We start from the raw sequence: 19,021 nt of genomic DNA on the forward strand, positions 1-19,021 counted from the left end.
GATCTTGTAAACTGTGGTCAATTCAGCTTCCCCTTAATAGAAAAAAAAAAAAAACTCCCCAGATGAGGTACAGTGAGCTCAGAATGCAAGAAGTTTTTCTACCCTTTCATGACAAAAACTAATTTGTTTGCCTCTCTGCTAGTTGTAGAAACAATTTTTGTTTGTGAAAGACCAAATTCTGCCAACTTGTGGGATCAACATCTGGCTCATTTTCCCCCCCTTATTTGTTATGTTTCTGATACAAATGTTGGCAATCTTGTCTTCAACAAAACTGTCTGGGAGTTATCATGTGCAAGGCATAATTTCACAAGTGAGTCATCAGGAGCGAGTCCTAAACTGTGTATGTGTGGCGTCAAGTAAATAACAAAAGGAAGCATGACAAGTATTCCATAAACCTCGACTTCCTTGTTTTTGAGTGAATGGTGCTTTTGCTCCCATGCAAACAACATTTTCCACAAGCTAATATGAACCACATGTTGCTGCTCACTGACAAATGTCCATTTAGTATGCAAAGCAGAAGATGTCTGCAGTGCTACCCATCATTAAACTTAGGGTGGAAAAAAAAAAAAATTGCAGATGTTTTCCACACAGATTTTAGGGTTAATCTACATTTTTATTTGACAGTATGTTTGCATTTTTAACTTTAGATGGGCTTTCAGTGGAAGGTAGGCCTTATGGAGATACGGTTGAGTTTAGTCTTATGAACTCTTCTCATTTGTCTTCCATATTTGGAATGTGCCTGTGTGCTAGAAATAATGTAATAATTGAATGAGCTTTTTGCTGCCATTTTTCATCTAATTTTCCATAGAACACGGTGCTAGCTTAGAGCTTCGATGTTTAGCCAGGACTATTTGTTTCCCACAGTCTGCCATGAGCTGAAAATGTGAATTCTCCTAGCTTCTCATTTTCTTCGAATGTACCTTTGATCCGATGATTTCACGTTTAGTCATCTCGGCTTCCTGGGGAGCGCGATTTACTTTATTTCTGCAATTAACTTTATGTACTCTCCTTGTTTTTCTTTTCCATATAAAGTAGTCCTGGCTCAGTTGTTTTCCGTTTACTGTATTTTGTTTTCTGGACAGAGACAATGACAAAGCAATTGCTGCTATTATCTTAATGGACTTTGTGGAGGTTGTTTTTCCATAGCATGTACTCAAGTGGTCAAGTGGTTCAGTGTTTAGCATGTGTCTGTATGTTTCAAAGACATACATTGACAGAGTAATTTCTGTTATAAACTTCATGCAGTTTTTAAAGATTAAACCTTTACCACCGTTTCTCTCTCTCTCTCTCTATATATATATATATATATATTTTTTTTTTTTTTAATGAAAAGGTTTGGTTCCTCTGTCATCACCTCCATTCTCAGTAAATGGGACATCTGATCAACTTAATTCAAACTGACGGTATGACTGGATTTTACAAACATAAATAAAAACATGCATTGAAATAACTTTTTGTGATCTAGCACTATAAAAAACATATTGCACTGAAAGATTAAAGAAAAACAAAAGTAAACTTTTACAATGTAGTTTACAGGCCCAATAATCTGCATGTATTCTGCATGACATCAAGCCTTTGTTTGTGCAACTTAAACCGTATTAAAAATAAGGTAACAAATAACCCTTTTCATTTGGTCAAAAATATTTTTAGGATGTTTAAATGTGTGGTAGTTCAGATCGTACCATGACATCAGCTTTTGGTTGCATTTAAATTAAGCTTCAAAAGAAGCACTCTAATTAGCTGACACGCCTGCACAGCTCCTGACCGTAAGACCGAACCTAAATCCAGGGAAACACCCTGGTGTCACACTGAAATAAATGTTACAGGGTTCAAATAAAAACAGTTTCTGTATGACTTTCTAGCTTGAGTTGCTAACCGCCTACACTGTGTTAATAAATTCTCATGCGATTATTATATTCAACCGTAAACAGGATATGTTCGTTAGCTGTCCGTTCCCGTAAAGCCGATGTGTTGCACTGAAGGATATTTACAATTCTAACGATAACACCACATGTTTTTGTTTCGTAAATCTTCCTCCCTTCCATAAACGGTTACAAGAGTCATGATCTTTCTGTAAACCAGCTCCGCAAACTTCCGAACACTAAAAGAGCAGCCTAATAAAAGCAGCGTCTTTTTAAGATTCTCTGCTGCTGGTACAGTAAACACAGTTTCTACTTTTACAGCAACTGATGCAAAATGACAGCTTCTGGTGATCAAAGACGTGGGGAAAATACACACATCAAAATACAGCTGGTATTAAGCTCGCATCGTTGTGATCTGAATTTCAGATTGAGGAGACAGAAAAAGAAAGCAAAGTGGAAAATAAGACGGAGAAGGAGACGAGGAGAAACACAAACAGACAGAATCTATTAAAGCCTTTGATCAAGGAGCAGATGCACGCGCTGGGAGTACACGGCCACAGCACGCTATAAAACCATTCGGAAATCATGCAAGGATTATTGGGTCCCTCCTCTGAAAATAAACAAGAGCACTAACGACATACTTGCCTCCAGGCCTTCAACTATGCAGAATAAAGCCTGCTGGATAAATTAAAACACCACCTTCTGAATTTAGTCGAAACGGACGAAGCATACTTTCCCAACAATGCAATGTTTACAATAAAAAGATAATTCAGCTTCGGTACAATTAGAGAACTTCCAGACGCATCCATTAAACCAGTGGTTCCCAAACTTTTTCTTCTGCGCCCCCCCAGTGGTTTCCAAACATTTTCTGCGCCCCCCCCCCCCCCCCCCCATGGATTACAAATGGCTGTCTGGTTGAAACGACGGGGGGTGGGGGGAGGGGCATCGACTTTTTGGGGGGCAAAATGAATGAACGTAGCTGAAAATAGACACCAACATCGGTAGCCTAAGGTGCTTGTTAAGCTTAAGGTACTGTATTGATATTAGCTAGTCATCTTTTAGCTAACATTACCTGCATCCAGCAGCTTTACTCAACTCAGTCGGTTAGTTTGGAGGGAAAAACTGTGAAAAGTTCTTTGCGTTTTGCTGGTTTGCTGCCGTGATTCTAACACACCTGTAGCTCCGCACAGCAGCAGCAGGTCTCCTTCACAGGTGGAAACCCAGCGCGAGCGTCGTAGCGCTCATGTTGCGTTTAAAGGCGGCTCGGAAAAACAGGTTACAACATGTTAACAACGGATTAAACAGTTTTAACTGCTGATAAAAGTGACAGAGGACACAAATATGGGAAGTGTGGAAGCCTCTACTGTATCAAATTGACAGGAATAACAGAGAGTTGGCCATTCTAAGGTAAAAACCCAGCGCATACAGCTTCATGTTTTATTTGTTTCTCATCCAGACGGCTTCCCGCGCCCCTCATGCAATGCCCCACAGTTTGGGAACCTCTGCATTAAACCATGAGATTATATGAGAAACTTTGTTAGTCACAGTTACCCTCTATATAATTTTTCTCACAATAAATTGGCAAATTTCCCAAGTCAACAATTGTTTACAAATGCAATAAAGAAAAATAAAATTAGACATTTGAATGATGAATAGTACCTTAAAAAAGTAATTAATATCACTTGAATAAGAGAAACAAAAGACTCAAAAGATTTTTGAGTGTTTTGAGGCTTTTTCACAGCATTGTAGAGCAGACAGATTCATTTCTGTGTAAAAACACCACTACATGTCTTTCAAACTTTCTGATGAGTTTGTAAGACTAAAAAAAAAAAAAAAAAACAGATTTCCAATAATGTTCTACAAATATGTATTTAAACTTTACCTAAAACATTCTAGCTAATTCTGAGTAAATATAAAATATGTCATATTTCATACTATTTCAAAAGATGTCCAAATTAATCTGGTTCTATGTGAAAAAAGTAATTTGACGACTGTAAAATGCACATGGCTGCAATAAAGGTAAACTGGTTTTGAAAAAAAAAAAAACATTCTCATAATATGCTGCAATAAAACAAAGGCATAAATCAGTCTAGTGACTTTTTAACCAACAGCGATTCAGTGACTCTGAACCTGAAGAGGAAAATCTGATGTTATTTCTTCATATAATTATGCTCGCATTTAACAAAAATAAATTGTCTTTCTCAGTGATGAGACAGATGGCATAGACAAGCTGAAATACTTAAATTATTTTTGCTTAAACATCTTGAATGAGGCCTTTGCTCAGAAAGTTCCATCAGAATGATGAATACACATGAAAAATAGAAATCAAAGCTTTTGGCAATCTCTGCATTAACAGAAATCATCGTCTTTCTGTGTCATCTGAAAAACATATGCTACTTTGTGGACAAAAAACAAACAAACTTCACTTTGTTCAACCAATATGCTTCAAATAATTCTCGTATGTGACGATATGTAAAGGCTCTTTACACAGTGTGATGCTGTCAAACTGAGTGGGAAGACATGCAAAAAAACAAACAAGTGTGTGACACATGACACTAAATGGCGCCTTTCCCTCCAGCCTACATTCCAGACTACAATCTGTTTCATAAACCAATACATATGTGATAAAATGGTGACAGAAAACAGCCTCAGACTCTCTTAGATGCCATACATATCAAAGATGAGAACTGGATACCATGAATAATATAGGTCAAATTGCAAAACAATTCCACATTCCTGGAATATGTCAATCTATAGCAAAGGCTGTAACTAATTCAGCAGTTTCATTAAATCAACCTGACATCACTGGAGTTAAAACAAATATTAAGCATGTGGAGAGTGACATTTTTATTTTGTCTTGTAGTATTTTTGCTAAAAAAAAAAAAAGAAAAAAAAAGATTTCTTTGCAATGCTTTCACCAAAGGGAACACTTTCTTTGGCCAAAAGTAACACATACTTTGGCTAGACCCTTTCCCTTGCTGTAATCTATACCCCCATAAATTCTATGAATAATAATCCAAAGTATGTGTACATATGTGGAACAGCAGATCAAACAGATTTTTTTTTTTTTTTTTTTTTTTTTTTTGCAACAGCAACTTTTTGGTTGGTGATTTTCAGACCTGTAGCAGCTTATACGATATAAAATTATCTATCCTTTTTTTGCCACTCATCAGACACAAGTGACAGTGAAATGCAACAAGTCTTTACTGCAACTTTCTCCATTTTATGCTTTAAGGTGTTTGGTAACAAACAGAAACTTATCAGATCTCATCACTGCCAAGTAAATTTGATTAAAACATGTTCACGGCGGGTCAAGACTGCGGACATTACCTTCTGGTTACATGCCCCGTCTTGGGTTACAAATGTATTTTTCAAATAATCAACTAAACATCTCAAAATGATGTTTCACTCACTCAGTGATCAGGTACCTACAAGCACAGTAATAACTGAAAGCTTTACTTTCAGTTTCAACCATCCGACCTCTTCGCATGGGGGCCATGTTTGTTTATAACAAGTGTGAGATAAAGTGTTGTTATTGTAGCAGTTGTGCAGATGCTGAGTATAAATTAGGAGAGTGCTGTGGCACTTGTGGCAAAATTTTTAGACTCGTCATTAAGCTCATGAGAGTGTAACTTATGGAATAAATATGTGGACTTTCCAACCAGCGTAGTGGGCAAATTTTAAACGAAAACTGAAGTTGTTTCTTTAAAAATACAGCAGCTGTGTAAAACTTTTGATTCCTAATGCTCTTATTGTGGTTAATTTGCTTTGCTTCACATCATCTGTCCCTAAAGAATGTTGTCACTCTGTTCTTAAGGCTACATCTGGTAGAAGGCATTGCAAATTTGCATAGGAATAAGAAGGTCTTGGTATGTTTTGTGTTACTAACCACTTGTCCCTTTTGGAAATAAACAACAAATGAACGGAAAAATTAAAGAACATTTGAAAATAATTGACATTGGAAGTTCCTAAAACAACTCTGCAGGCACAAAGACGCACTGCAAAAACATGCACGTCGTAGAAACACGCACACATGCGCTGCCTACCAGCGAGCTGTTTGCCCATGTTCTCCAGCTCTTTGGAAAAGAGGGAGTCGCCCAGCAGCAGCCCCGTCTGCCCAACAGAACTCCCACCTCTCGCAGACTTCAGATCAGCCTCCCAGACAGCCTGACGCTAGTTAGAGAGGGGAGCAGAAAAAAAAAATGAGCGAGTCACATTAGAAGAAAGACCCTTCAATTAACTCTTTATATAATTTTCAGCTATTGCCGAAAGTATCTGAGCCATATCTGCTGAGGGGAAAAAAAAAAAAAGAACCAATTATTATTTTATGGGCTTTAGAAAAACACAAGAAACCACAGCAAGTGTAGATGAAAGCATCCAACATGGAGGGAACTCTGTTAAGTGAATGTGGCCCGCTAGACAGTCAGTAGTGGTTTAGGACATTTTTCTATAACCATCAGCAGAGACCCCTTACCCTTTGCGCACTGGTGTGTTGGCATTAGGTTCGTCAGCCCAATTATAAGTCTAAGCAAAATGTAACTTTTTCAAAGTTATTTCATTTCAGACACATCTTCACACACTATATTGGTGATCTGTGTGGAAAAAAACCTGCAAGACATACCGAGCTTTGCCAAGTTGAGTAATGGAAGCTTGCCTAATCGTAATTTTATTCTTTTGTGAGGCCGGATGATGTATAGAGTTAATGCATTTAGTGTTCGTGAGCTCTAAGCACAGGTGAGAAATAAAACTTGACAGCCATAATCCCACCACCTGTTTGTTTAGTTTACACAAGATAAGTTATGATGCGTCGGATGCCAGCGCTTACATCATTTGATATGCTAAGCTTTTAATGAGAAACAGAGCTGACTTGACTAAGTGTTGAGATGCTCTGAGACATCTGGTAATAGATATGTTCAGCATACTCCTAAAGCAAGACTCAGGGATCGCCCTTTGATATACACACACACACACACACCACAATGATAAAGTTCGCAAAGCATAAAAAAATTAATCTTACCTGACATCCCAGCTACCAAGGGGTAGAAAAATTAGAAAAAAACTTGCTAAAACTTATTTTTAAGTTGTTTATAGTTATCATCACAGATAATAGTAGTACTAGCAGTACTAGAAAGTTATAATATTAATAAAAGGCCGTACAAGGCTCCAAACTACTGACTGAATTAAAAAAGTAAAATATTTAGCCCGACATTGATGACAATGACCATCCGTAAAAGTGGCATCGTTGTGAGTTACTATCCAAAGCATTGGCAGCCAATCTGGTTGGTATACAAGAAGAAAATCAAATGGTTTTTCTCACAGCAGGTTTTCTCCCCCTCTGTGTTTTTACTGCTGGAACCAGGGCCAGATCAGACAAAAGAGAGTACAAATCTACCCTGAACACTTCCCTGGTAGGGAGGAAGGACGTAAGGAACTCTGGGTAAATCTCATCCAAGCAAGGAGCTTTTTAACGAACTCGGTGACCTCTGCGCCACAGACTGGAGTCCTGATCGTAAATCCCCAGACTCCACTTTCTTAATGGAAGACGTGGAAGATGTCCACCAAAGGGTTGCCTTGCGATAAATAGATAAATGTTAATTTAAATATTTTTCTCATGAACTCGCATTCCAGTTGGAGACCTTTGCTTTCACTACTTTCTTTACGTGGCCATTCTTTTACGCAATCTTCCCCGATTTCTACATTCCAAATGTAATTTCATTGATCTTCCGCAACTTTGACTTTTGTTCTCGCTTTCTTTCATGCTTTTTGTTTTTTTATCATTACTATTTCTCAGCTTTGGGCATGAAAATAAATACGACTATTATTTAGTTGTGTTCAGCTGCAAGTCTGAACACAACTGAAAAAAAGTCTTCAAAGATACAAATTTAAATTAATAATCCAAACGGGATGTTTTGGCAGAGGAAACTCTGGCATTATCTTCCTAGCTGCTTTCCAGCTGCGTCATGGTGCTCATGCCCAGTTGCCAAAGAGTACAAGAGATGGCAATTCTGGTCTGATTTATAAGCTTATATTTGAATGCCCATGCTTAATAAAAATATCAATCTGAGCCTAGGGAATCTTGACAAGCATAGGAGTTTTGAACAGTGTGATCCTAAACACACGGCAGCCATAAATCTTTGTTTGAGGAAATTTTGTGCTTGATTGGCCAATTACTTCACATGAGTTCCAAACATTGGCTTTGGGTACGTTAGAATAATGTGGAAACAAGCAGGTGCATATAGTCATTTGTTTTGTAGATTCCATAAACAAGTCAGGAAAACAATAAAAAAATAAACATATATAGATTTTGTTTGTACAGTTTCTACTTTTAAGTTTGAGATCATGAGGAGCCAATATTTTTATGTAGCTTCCTTTCCTATTGTCCATAAAGAACAACTTCCCTCAACCAAATTTTAAAATATATACATTTTAAATCTCTAGAGCGGGAACATGTACTCAAATTTGTACTTTATTAAAACGCATAAAGTAGACTTACTAAAGTGTTTAGAAATTTCTATAACGTTAAGTATCTTAACATTTTCTTATGATACCACAACACGCTATTGTATTTTATTGGGATTTAATGAGATGGACTACTACAAAGTAGTGCATAAGTGTTTAGCAGAAGTAAAACTGCTGCAAAGCCCCAAAGTACAATTCAGTATGAACAATTAACATCAGATGTAACTTAATTGGTAAATAAGGTTCATCTGTGAGTAATTCAATCTCAGTATAAATTCAACTGTTCGGGGGTTTGCTAGAGAACATTAGTGACCAAACAGCATAATGAGAACCAAGACCACCAGCATCTTAGGTTTTAAGAGAGTGACATGACATGACAAACTGCGAAGAGTACTCGGGGAGTTTTTATGAGCCTAAGAGTGTCAAAAAAGATTCTGCAAAGATTGGGGATTGAGTGGAGTATTGGTATATTTCAGAAAGGCTCAAGAAGGAAAAGCTACCAGCTCGTATTCCATTTATAAGACTGAGTAATTTGAATGACAGGATATAATTTTCATTTATTGCAATTGTGGTGACATTTTGTCCACACTCTTTACCAGTTGATGGCATAAATGCTCCATTAAGTTGTTTGCCAACCGCCGTTAAACGGTTAGCAGAAGAAGAAAAGAAGCCAATCACCTTCTAGGGACCTAGCAACAGGGGTCAACCACATCTTCTCACTAATCTAGGAATTTCTGTCGTCTCCCCGCTCAGAGTTGCTCAGCAATTGGCTGAATCACTCTGAAGCCAAGACTCTTGGGCAGGGACTTTAAGCTAAGTTAGGAACTCTGTGAGAGGACAGAGGATCTCTGAAAATATGGCCTCAGACCCAAATCTACTAAAGAATTTATGTCTACAGAAGCTCTCCTGACAGTCAGGAGGAACCCAAGTTACTTTGCAAAGAAATATAGGAAACAGAACATTTCAGCCTTTAGAAATGCAAAGCTGGCAGATGTATACCTGACCTGTAGCTACAATAGTACAAATATTGCAATTGTAAAGAAAGAAGTGTATGTATGGTGCATGTATTCTTTTCTTGCTTTTCACAATTATACACCACTTTGTTTTGGTCTGTCTCATAAAACCCCAATAAAACCGGTTGAAGTTTATGGTTTTAGCATGTCGAAAGGGATGTGAAGCCTTTTTGCAAGATGCTGTAATCCGTTTTTTACTAAACATGCATCTGAGCAAAACAAGGAAAACTGATATTCTCTTATGAATAGCTGACCATTAAATTTCAAGTCCATCACATTGATCTTGGTGCCTGTCAGACACATGAAGCATTTCGTGGCAGCAAAACCACATCGCCACAAGCCAATCTTTAATTACAGCCCTCATAAAGCAGTGATGTGAGCCGAACATCATAACTGAATCCACTACTCGGCTATTTCTTTTTCTTTGGTGGTATCTCCCCAAATCCAACAGCATTACATCATCTTCTCCGCCTCTCGCTTCGGGTATCCTCGGCAGCAGCACCCAAGGCCACCAACATGATGCGATTTTTTTTTATTTCCCATGCACTGTAAAGTCATTACCAGGCTGTAACATATTAACTTAAAAGGCGTTGCAGCTAAAATACTTTAGGAAAACCAAATACATATTTGAAATTGTTACTACACAACCACGTTTTTTTTTTTTTTTGGGGGGGGGAGTGTTGGGGCCTGGGGGCGGGGGGGGGGTTTACAATGCCCTCTTGTTTTCAATCTTACAAGAATGAAAGTTTATCCCAGAGACTCCAGCCTGGAGGCTGAGGCAACCAGTTTTCAGGAGTCCTGAAAGCCTAAACAAAACAACTTTACACAGTGCAAACAATTACTCCAATCAGATAACATCCACTCATAAACAAACGCTACAATCAAAATCTCTTCTCGTCTTGATTGATTTTGGTAAACTCGTACATTTCTAGGAAGTTCAATAGAAAACATCTACATGTACAGTCAGGCATTATAACACAAAGCAACGAAATATGTAAAAAGCATAAATGGCTCAGTGTAATTTGGGAAACATGAATGGAACAAAAACAGTCTTGATTAGAGCCTGAAAATGCATCATGAAGTCATGAGAAGCAGTCTCAATTTCGGTTTGCAGCCGTCAATCTCATGCCAGACAATATAAAGCTTTTCCTCCCTTTTGTTTTGAGGCTAAGTTTAGATGGTTTAATCTGCAAGGGGGAAAAAAAAAAGAACCATTTCTTTTCCCATCTCCAGCAAACAGATAGACTTTCACAGAGTAGATTTGTATCAGTGGTGCAAAACCATATTTTAATAATGCTCCTTATCTCTATGACCACAAAAGGAAAAAAATTAAGACAAAAGTGGAAACGACAAATATGGATCAAACTTTTTTTTATTATTATTTGCATGTTGAAATCAAGTTAGCAAAAAAAAAAGAATGGATGGAAGTCTTAATATGTACTGTGTGTTCTCAGCTATGTGTGCGTGGTCAGCTCTTAAGATCACCACAATCTGGGATTTGAGCCAGTGTGGCTTAGCACACAAACAAGAACTATAAAAAAAAAAAAAAAAAAGTTTAATATTTGTGCGTGCAGTTATCGAGATTAAAAAAAAAAGATCAGAAAAATTTTACATGGTAACCAAGACAGGTTCAACCTGAAACATACTTCTATCATGCACATCTTATTTCATAATGTGTTTTATGGCTTACTGAAACCTCCTTTAATAGTTGTTTATGTATTGTTTAATACCTATTAGGCATTTATAATCTGCTTCAGATGGCAATTGTTGGTTTGGAGTTAACCCACAGCTATTATTCCTCTAAACCTCCACAGGGAAGTGGTCAATGGGACAAGTTTGCAAGTAGGTGTCAAGTGGGAAGCAGAATGAGCAGCGATTAATTTTAATCATTAGGCCCTTTAAAACCAAGCTGGTTAATTTGAGTTTCCACTGGCGAAGCTCTAGCACCAAAACATTGGACAAAGGACAGAACCATCTCTATCAGTAGCTGGGGAGCAGCAGCCAATCAAATCACTGTGAACTTCAACAAACACCACAATGAGAAAATCCTGATTGCTTAATGGCCGTTAAACTCTTGTTTTCTTCACAAGAAAGGCCATCTAATTATATAAATAAATTATGTGACTCTGAATAATAAGTAATTTTTTTTTTTGGTTGTTCTGCTGTTGCCATGGTGATCGCCCTCAAACGACTTGCGGCTTCAGAGTAAAGCAAGTAAAAGTTGCCTTTACGACCACGAGGGAAAACAACTGAACTGGAATGTAAGCATGGGTCTACTGCTGGTATCAGTCAGTTAAATAACTAAAAAAAAAATATATCAATAAATAAATAATCTAATCATCCCTAAATATTTTATGAAAAACTAGCAAAAATTCTAGAGGGCCTGGAGTTTTCACCAGCAGCAGCATAGAGTAACTTAGCAGTGGGTTTCCTGCACATGCTGCACACTGCTGGTAGTTTAAGTTGACAAAAAGAAAAATAAAGGTTAAAATGCAATCGTTGACAAAAACCTTCTATTCATTATAAACACACAAATGAGCTGCAGCAATTGCTTTTATTACAGTAATACTTTCAAATTTACATTTTGCAAAGCAGGAGTGGCATGTCTGATAATAACGTGACACTTTATTTGTTCTTATTTAATTTAACCACCTGCTTTTTTGACTATCTTGAAAAGAACTGTTCAATCTTAAAAGTGCATTTCCGTTATAAAACAGATTGCTGTTTTAGAATTCACAAGAAGACAGCAATAGCTTTGCTTTCTCTACAACTATAGTGGCTAACGTGGTCTCTTCTGGCTTTGGGGATAATGGGGAGAGCTGACAGGTTATGAGAGGCCACGTTGCACTTCTAATCATTTCCTTTTGTTTTGGCACACAACAGATTCACCTAATGAACTTTATGGACTTGTGTACCGGAGGCAGCCAAAAACAAATAGCATATTGACAATAACCCTATTAGAGTTTAATTTGGGAATTCCAAAGACATGACGCCGACCAGTCCGTGTGTAACAGACTATCAACTTACACACGCATCAGTAATTTGACAGTATTGTTAAAAGCCAATACCTTCGCATGTTGTTCTTCTGAAATAGTGCCTTTGTGGTTTATAGGTATCCCTACAACAAATCAAAGAATGATTTGAATTGTCCCCAAGCTCATAAATTCAGCTAGATTTGTTAGTAACCCCAGCTTGCTCAGATGTGTGTTGAGTAATACATTATCTGATGTTATTTTACCAAATACATTTATGAAAAGATTTTGAAGATTCGTCAATTTCTTGTATTAGGATTATAGAAATTTGATTGACGCACTGAAGAATATTGTTTCAAGACAAAGTGAAAAGATTAAGTTGCTGCATAATAAACCCACTGTTAGTGTGGAGAACATCTGCAAATGTTTAGTTGTAACATCTTTGTCTTTATCAGGTTGGGAATGAAAACATGTAAAAAATAACAGTAACTTTTTTATAAGGTTCATTTTAACAAAAATAAAGTTAAAACTACCCTATAAATCAACTTTATCTTGGCGTCTTTTGAAATACTTCAGAATATCAATTCTGCAAAATAGTTTTTTTTTTCTATTGGTTCATTTGACTTTTTTTGTGTTCTCATTATTTTGGATTGTCATCATAATAATAATAATAATAATAATAATCGTGCACATTTTGTAATTTATGAGTGCCTGTGTAATAAGAAACAAATGCTACAGTTGTTAAAAATCAACCATCTCTACATAACTCAACCACAATGCTTAAATTATGTTGTGAGATTTGCCTCAGCAAAACCAAAATGTGTGCGACAAATTATGCTGATGCCAAATATTTAAAGGCCATGCAGCAAAACCATCATAAAATTCCTGCTTTTTATCATGCACATTACATTGCAGCACACTAATTATCTTATTTCTATCAGAGAAGTGAACGCTTTACTCTCTCAAATGTTATGGCCATAACAGGCCTGCCATTCACAGCTAAACCTGATTAAAACCAATCACCCAGCTCTTACAAAGAAGGTCATAGAAGCATTTTTTGAGGGGGATTTGCTCCGGCTATTGCTTTAGGAAAGTATTTGTCTTTATGAGGCAATTATCACCTAAAAGAGCTGGCAGAGGCAGGGGGTCTGTGAGCCTAATAATAACTACTAACAGTTTTAGCGTTCCAACATTACCGGGCATTTAAAGCCCAAAATAGAACTGTGTAAAGCTTAAATTGTGCATTTTTATGTACAGTCATAAATATGCCCATAATAAAATATGCCCGAAATGTCTGATCTTTATTTATTTATATTTTCTTTTCTCTTTAACGACAACCAGTGGAGCAACAGACAAACAGTCCAGTTTCTACAAATGCAAAGCCAACCTTTGTTCTTATTATTGTGTATTTAAGCATCCCATCCCTCACACATAAACAACTAATTAGTACAGGATTTCTGTCGTTCTGTAGTTCAAAAAACTTCAGAAAGTTTTTCAGCTAGACATGAAATGCCCTGCTAACAGCTTTTTGCCTTTAAAATAAGTAACACTCTATCGTCTTTGCGTATCTAGAAACCAACATTTGTTGCCAATTCTTGCCTCAAGTTCAGTTAGGTTAAATTGATAATGTAAACAAATGACAATGTATACAGTTTGCCAAAAATGTACAATTGCTTTTAGTTCTGGCCTCCAATCTTCACCAATGTGTTCTCTAACAAAGTCAGAGACCATCACAGAACAGCTTTATTGAGAGTTATACTCAAAATATTAGAACATGCGTTCCAATGAAGCTAGTTCGTCAGAATAAAAGCAACCTTTGGAACGTGTTGTATTATAATCTATATCATATTTGACTTATTTATGGAGTCACTGAAATGAGTGAAGTGTTCAGTAAACCTCCAATTTATTGAACGTGATTGTACTCCAAGATTCAAGATTTTGGAGTCAGGTGATGTCAACTGGTAATTGGTTGCCCTGGATTTCATTCAGTGAAAGCACGGCGAAACGGGTCTAAATGCAAAATGCATGCCACACTTTTCAGAATTATATTTGCAAAATAAAAATCAGACTCCGGCTTTGTTCAGTCAGCCTCTGAAAGTCTGCTCCCAGTTAGTGTGGAGCCACTCTGCATCTGCTCCACACACGGCGCTCTGCCTTGGCTCCAAACTGTTCCTACTCTTTAAAAGAAAAACCTACAGTAAAATGCCTTGTCTAACAATTAAATTGGCCGACTATGAAAAAGGTATTGGCTTTTATTGTGCTTATGGAGAGCCTCTAGCCTCTAAGCTGAACACTTTATTAACAGCATGTGAGCGTCTGCCTTTATAGAGGTCTGGTTTGGGCCAGCTACACATTGCTTGCCTGAAATGTGCGACGTGAACTGTGCAGTAAGTACCCACCGCCACAGAGTTAACGTAAAGTTTCATTAAATGCTTTTAGCAAGAGTTAAGCAGAGCGATATCAGGTAGATGTCTAATTCGGGATATCGGTTGTTTTCCACCGTCAATTGTTCCGTGAGGCTAAAACGCCCCACGTGACGATGGATCGTTTTCTCTCGCAGAATTTTCTTAACAAGAAGCTCGAGGTGGTTTCCACTCAATATCAGACAATAAAGCTGCCGAGGAGAGAGAGAGCTACGAGGTAATTGATGGCTTGTAAAGTGATCTTAATTGTTCGGCGATGGGTGCAGGGAAGGACACTTACAGAGCCTGTTACTTGAGATAAGGCCTCACATTCCTGAAGTCGACTCGCCACAGTGTCCACCCCGGGCACTGGCGCTGCTCCAGATGAATCCATTCATAACAAGGGAAGCAAGAGGAACACAGCACAGAGTAACAAAAACATACAAATATGCAACCAAACAAAAATATTTAGATTTTTTTTTTCCCCCACTATGTTATGAAACTCACAGGAGATGTCAGGCACAGCTTGCTCAGATATGCGAGGCCCGTGATCCTCTTCAGATCGGCTGTTCGATAGCGTGTCTCCCTGCAGCCTAGAAACAACAACACGCAAAACATACAAAGTTGTACACAAGGCCAGAGAACTGTGGATGCAATGCATGTTTAGAAGCTTAGCGTCAGATAACGACGAGACGAGTCGGTTTCCATCATTCTGAAGCGATAAGACAAGTGGAAACATTTTTTTCTGAGTTCATAATCTCCGCTGTAAAACGTGGGATTGGTGAAAGAAGACACACAGGGGTTAGTTTAGAGCAGTGGTCCCCAAACTTTTTTCTGTGAGGGCCACATAACTTTTCCCTTCTCTGGTGGGGGGCCGGAGATTGTTGGCGGGGGGATGTGGGGGGATGCGTTTCTCGATTGATTTTTACCCAGAAAGCACATGGGCAAAAACCATGAGTGAAACGGTCACTGGGACTGACTAGTATATATTCCACTGAGAGAATGTAACTTTAATATATTAATTTCTCATATGTTAACATAAAGGCTCGTTTTGAAGTATAAACTGCTACTTACAGGCATCGCTTCGAAGAATTCAACATGGAATGCAGCGTTAATAACAGACACGTGTGTTCATCTGCTCTACCGCTAGCACACAACCGTACTGATTAAATAACATAAAAGTCAAGCAGTTCCCTAAAAGTCCAACAGATGGCAGCAATGCGCCATGCAAAACAAAACACCCACAGTTTACAGGACACGCTTCCTGCTAAAGAGCCCCCTGGTGGTTGAAGAAAAATACAATCCCTCTGAATACTGGTATAGTTCAGAGGGCCGGACCAAATGTGGAGGTGGGCACGCGGGCCGTAGTTTGGGGACCCCTGGTTTAGAGGATTTATCTCATGTGAAACCAGAATACTGTGTTTATAGGTAGGAGCAGGGGTGAAAGTAAGGGGGTACGGAGGGGTACTGCGTACCCCCAAAAGATTTAGCAGGGGTATGCAGTACCCTCAAGAAAATGGAGCGGCTGTCTGATGTAAAGTGAGAATGCACTCACGGGTGCACGCAACCGTGAGTGCATCCTCTGATTAGACATGATCATATATATGATATAACCAAACAATAAAATTATACTTTTCAGATTGTTTAAATGTTAAGACTGGCTATTGCTGTTTTTTTTTTATCACATTTTGTTCTAAGTTCTTCTAGTTTTGTTTTTGATTTTATGTAGATGTGTTTGCAGAGAAACATTATCTGGTGTCGTGGATTTGGTGGTTTCCTCAAGGCACTAAAGAATTTACATTCCCAGATGCATAAATAAACTTGTCGGATTAAAAACATAAAGTAATCCATCAACAACCTTTTTCTGCCTTTACAACTAAAACATTGAACTCAAAAGCCAGTTTATTTTTTTTGACAAGTCAATTAAAACAAATGACAAAAAAAAGCATCATAAAATGAATGGAGGTCCTGCAAGCCTTTTCCATGTCATCAGACAAAAGAACAAAGAAAAACAACCCCATTTGCTTTTATAGTGCAGCTGCATTCCTAGCCACAGGGTCTACAATAAAGGATAAATAATAAAAAGAACCAAACATATTTTATTTCTTTGTCTTTATACACCCATATCCTTTTGTCGTGCATCGTTAAATGTTCTCTGGAAGGTATCTAAAGTATCCTAGGTCAACAATTGGGCAAGCCTTCTTATTTTATGCAATAAAGCTACTTATTCCCTGCAAAACTGACCAGCATTTCTTTAGCAGTGGCTCTACAAGGCTTTATATAAAGTTGAAACCAGTAGTATACATACACTGTATAAAATTCATTATTCCCCTCTCTTTCACTGCCTGACATTAAACTAGAATAAAATCGTCCTGTTTTAGGTAAACTGATAATTTCCCAGACAATGTGTCAGAATATTGGGAGGAGTTGTTAGAGAATGTTTTGTTGTCTTCAAACTGAGCCACATCACTCAAGTCGGCCCATGTCAGTATAGGAGTTTTTTCTCCTCCTCTTACCAGCCTTAGCTACCATCTTCACAAGGTCTTTTGCTTTTAATCTGGGATTGATACATTTTGCACCAAAACATATGGGACAGTGATGGAAATGATTCAGAGGCAAAAGAACATTTTTCTGACCAACATGCTTTTTTGTTAGTTTTTTATTTTTATTATTATTAAAACCAACAAAACCTTGGCTGGTTTCCAGTATCAAGTAACTAAGATTTAGTTTCAAAACCACCATGACTTCATTTAAATCATTCCTGCTATTTAAAGTTCTTTTAATAAGGTGCAACAGAAAGCACTAGATCAAGTACAGCTTTCTCCGGTTGTAGCGTCTAATTTTGCTGTTGATGCACACTGCTGATCAGCTGGCTGAGAGAATTGATCGACAGTTTTTGTCTGTCTATTTACCAAAGACTTTCGCTTGACTAGAATCTTTTTCAAACATTGTGTCAAAACTCAGGTCTCGACCCATCACTATTATTAAGCCAATGTTTTCAAGCTAAAGCTGGGAAAATATGAGCAGCAGGTCTGTTAAAAAAAACTGACTGCAGGCACAACCTGAGCAGACAGCCTGACTAAACTGTTAATGTCAGCCCCTGGTATTTGTGTTACTGTTTAAACAGCAGAATGAGAAGAAAAGTTTAATAATCTGTACAATGAGAGCTTGAAAACTTCAACTAAGGATGTTTATTCTTGATCTTTGGTTAGATCTGTAACAAAACCACTTGTAATTTGATGAACAGCAGCAAATAAGTGCAGTATATGCAATTTTTCATAAATAACATAATCAACGGATTAACTTCAAGTACCATGAAGATTACACATTGCTTTCCTTTTTTCAGTATTTCCCCTTTAATCTTTTGTGCAGATATTGTAAATCGCTTAGTGGTCCATGAGTAACTTCAATGTGAGGTCATATGTTTACAGCTTTAGTTCACTCACACTTCATTCCTACATTTTCCGAGCCATCTGGTGAGTCGTCATTGAAAGGTGTTTATTTTAAAAAAAGGGCTAATACATACAGCAGGAAGGAGTCAACAAAATTCATTCAAACATACCAAAGTTTTTCTAAGCAGACAGTTCGGTGGCCAGTATCTGGTTACCCATGTATCATGTATGTTTCCATTGCAATTTGCAGTTTTGTGCATTACCATTCAAAAATGTGAACCTACTCAGAATATTAACACTTATCAGTTCATTCAAATTAACCTGTTTCGTAATGTACTTTAAATATATGTGCACCGAAAATGAACTCAGCTTATACTTAAAAAGCATCTTTGTCAAAAATAATACAGTAACTAACATGTGCTGTTGACTGAATAAAAGTACTGTAATCATTAAACGAAAACATAGTGCGGTTTGTTAAAGTGTTAGGTAGTTAACACATTTGCAGTGCAATTCTGCTCAACTACAAGAAGCCTGAGAGAGAACTTTTAACGCTAACCTCGGCTGTAACGGGCAATAAAAGCAAGTTAACTTTCTTTGTGTACATCCTTGAAGCATTTTTCATATCACACTGAGCTGCCCAGACAGTTTTAGCACCCTCATCCGTCTCTGCAAGTGTAACAAGGAATCAAATCTGCTTTAATAAATTGATGGCATTATTATTTTCTAAATGTGTAAAAAGTTTTAATCATTTAACACTCTACTGGTCTCCCACAATGCGCTTTCAGGCCGGATACGTCTTGGTGGTCTTGATCTTCCGACACCGTTCCAACTATTCTCATGTCTGACCTCTGTTCATGCCTGCTCTGGACAGCTGCGTATTTATGTCAGACTTGAGAGTTTTCTGTAAAGCACACAAAAAAA

General features: G+C 37.6%; 1 protein-coding gene across 2 annotated transcripts in view; it reads right to left on the reverse strand.

Moving 5' to 3' along the window:
* The window catches only part of cunh8orf34 (chromosome unknown C8orf34 homolog), a 79,638-nt gene that overhangs the window by 13,483 nt on the left and 47,134 nt on the right, over positions 1-19,021 (reverse strand). For both annotated transcript variants that reach the window (XM_088001342.1, XM_088001341.1), the window contains exons 9-11: positions 15,216-15,301; positions 15,010-15,083; positions 5,909-6,035 (exon numbers count right to left, since the gene is read on the reverse strand). In XM_088001342.1, coding sequence (XP_087857468.1) covers positions 5,909-6,035; positions 15,010-15,083; positions 15,216-15,301 — 287 coding nt within the window. The remainder of the gene's footprint in view (positions 1-5,908; positions 6,036-15,009; positions 15,084-15,215; positions 15,302-19,021) is intronic.

This window comes from Poecilia mexicana, unplaced genomic scaffold (genome assembly GCF_051168715.1).
Source record: "Poecilia mexicana isolate PSO_F unplaced genomic scaffold, ASM5116871v1 scaffold_20, whole genome shotgun sequence".
Lineage (NCBI taxonomy): Eukaryota > Metazoa > Chordata > Actinopteri > Cyprinodontiformes > Poeciliidae > Poecilia > Poecilia mexicana.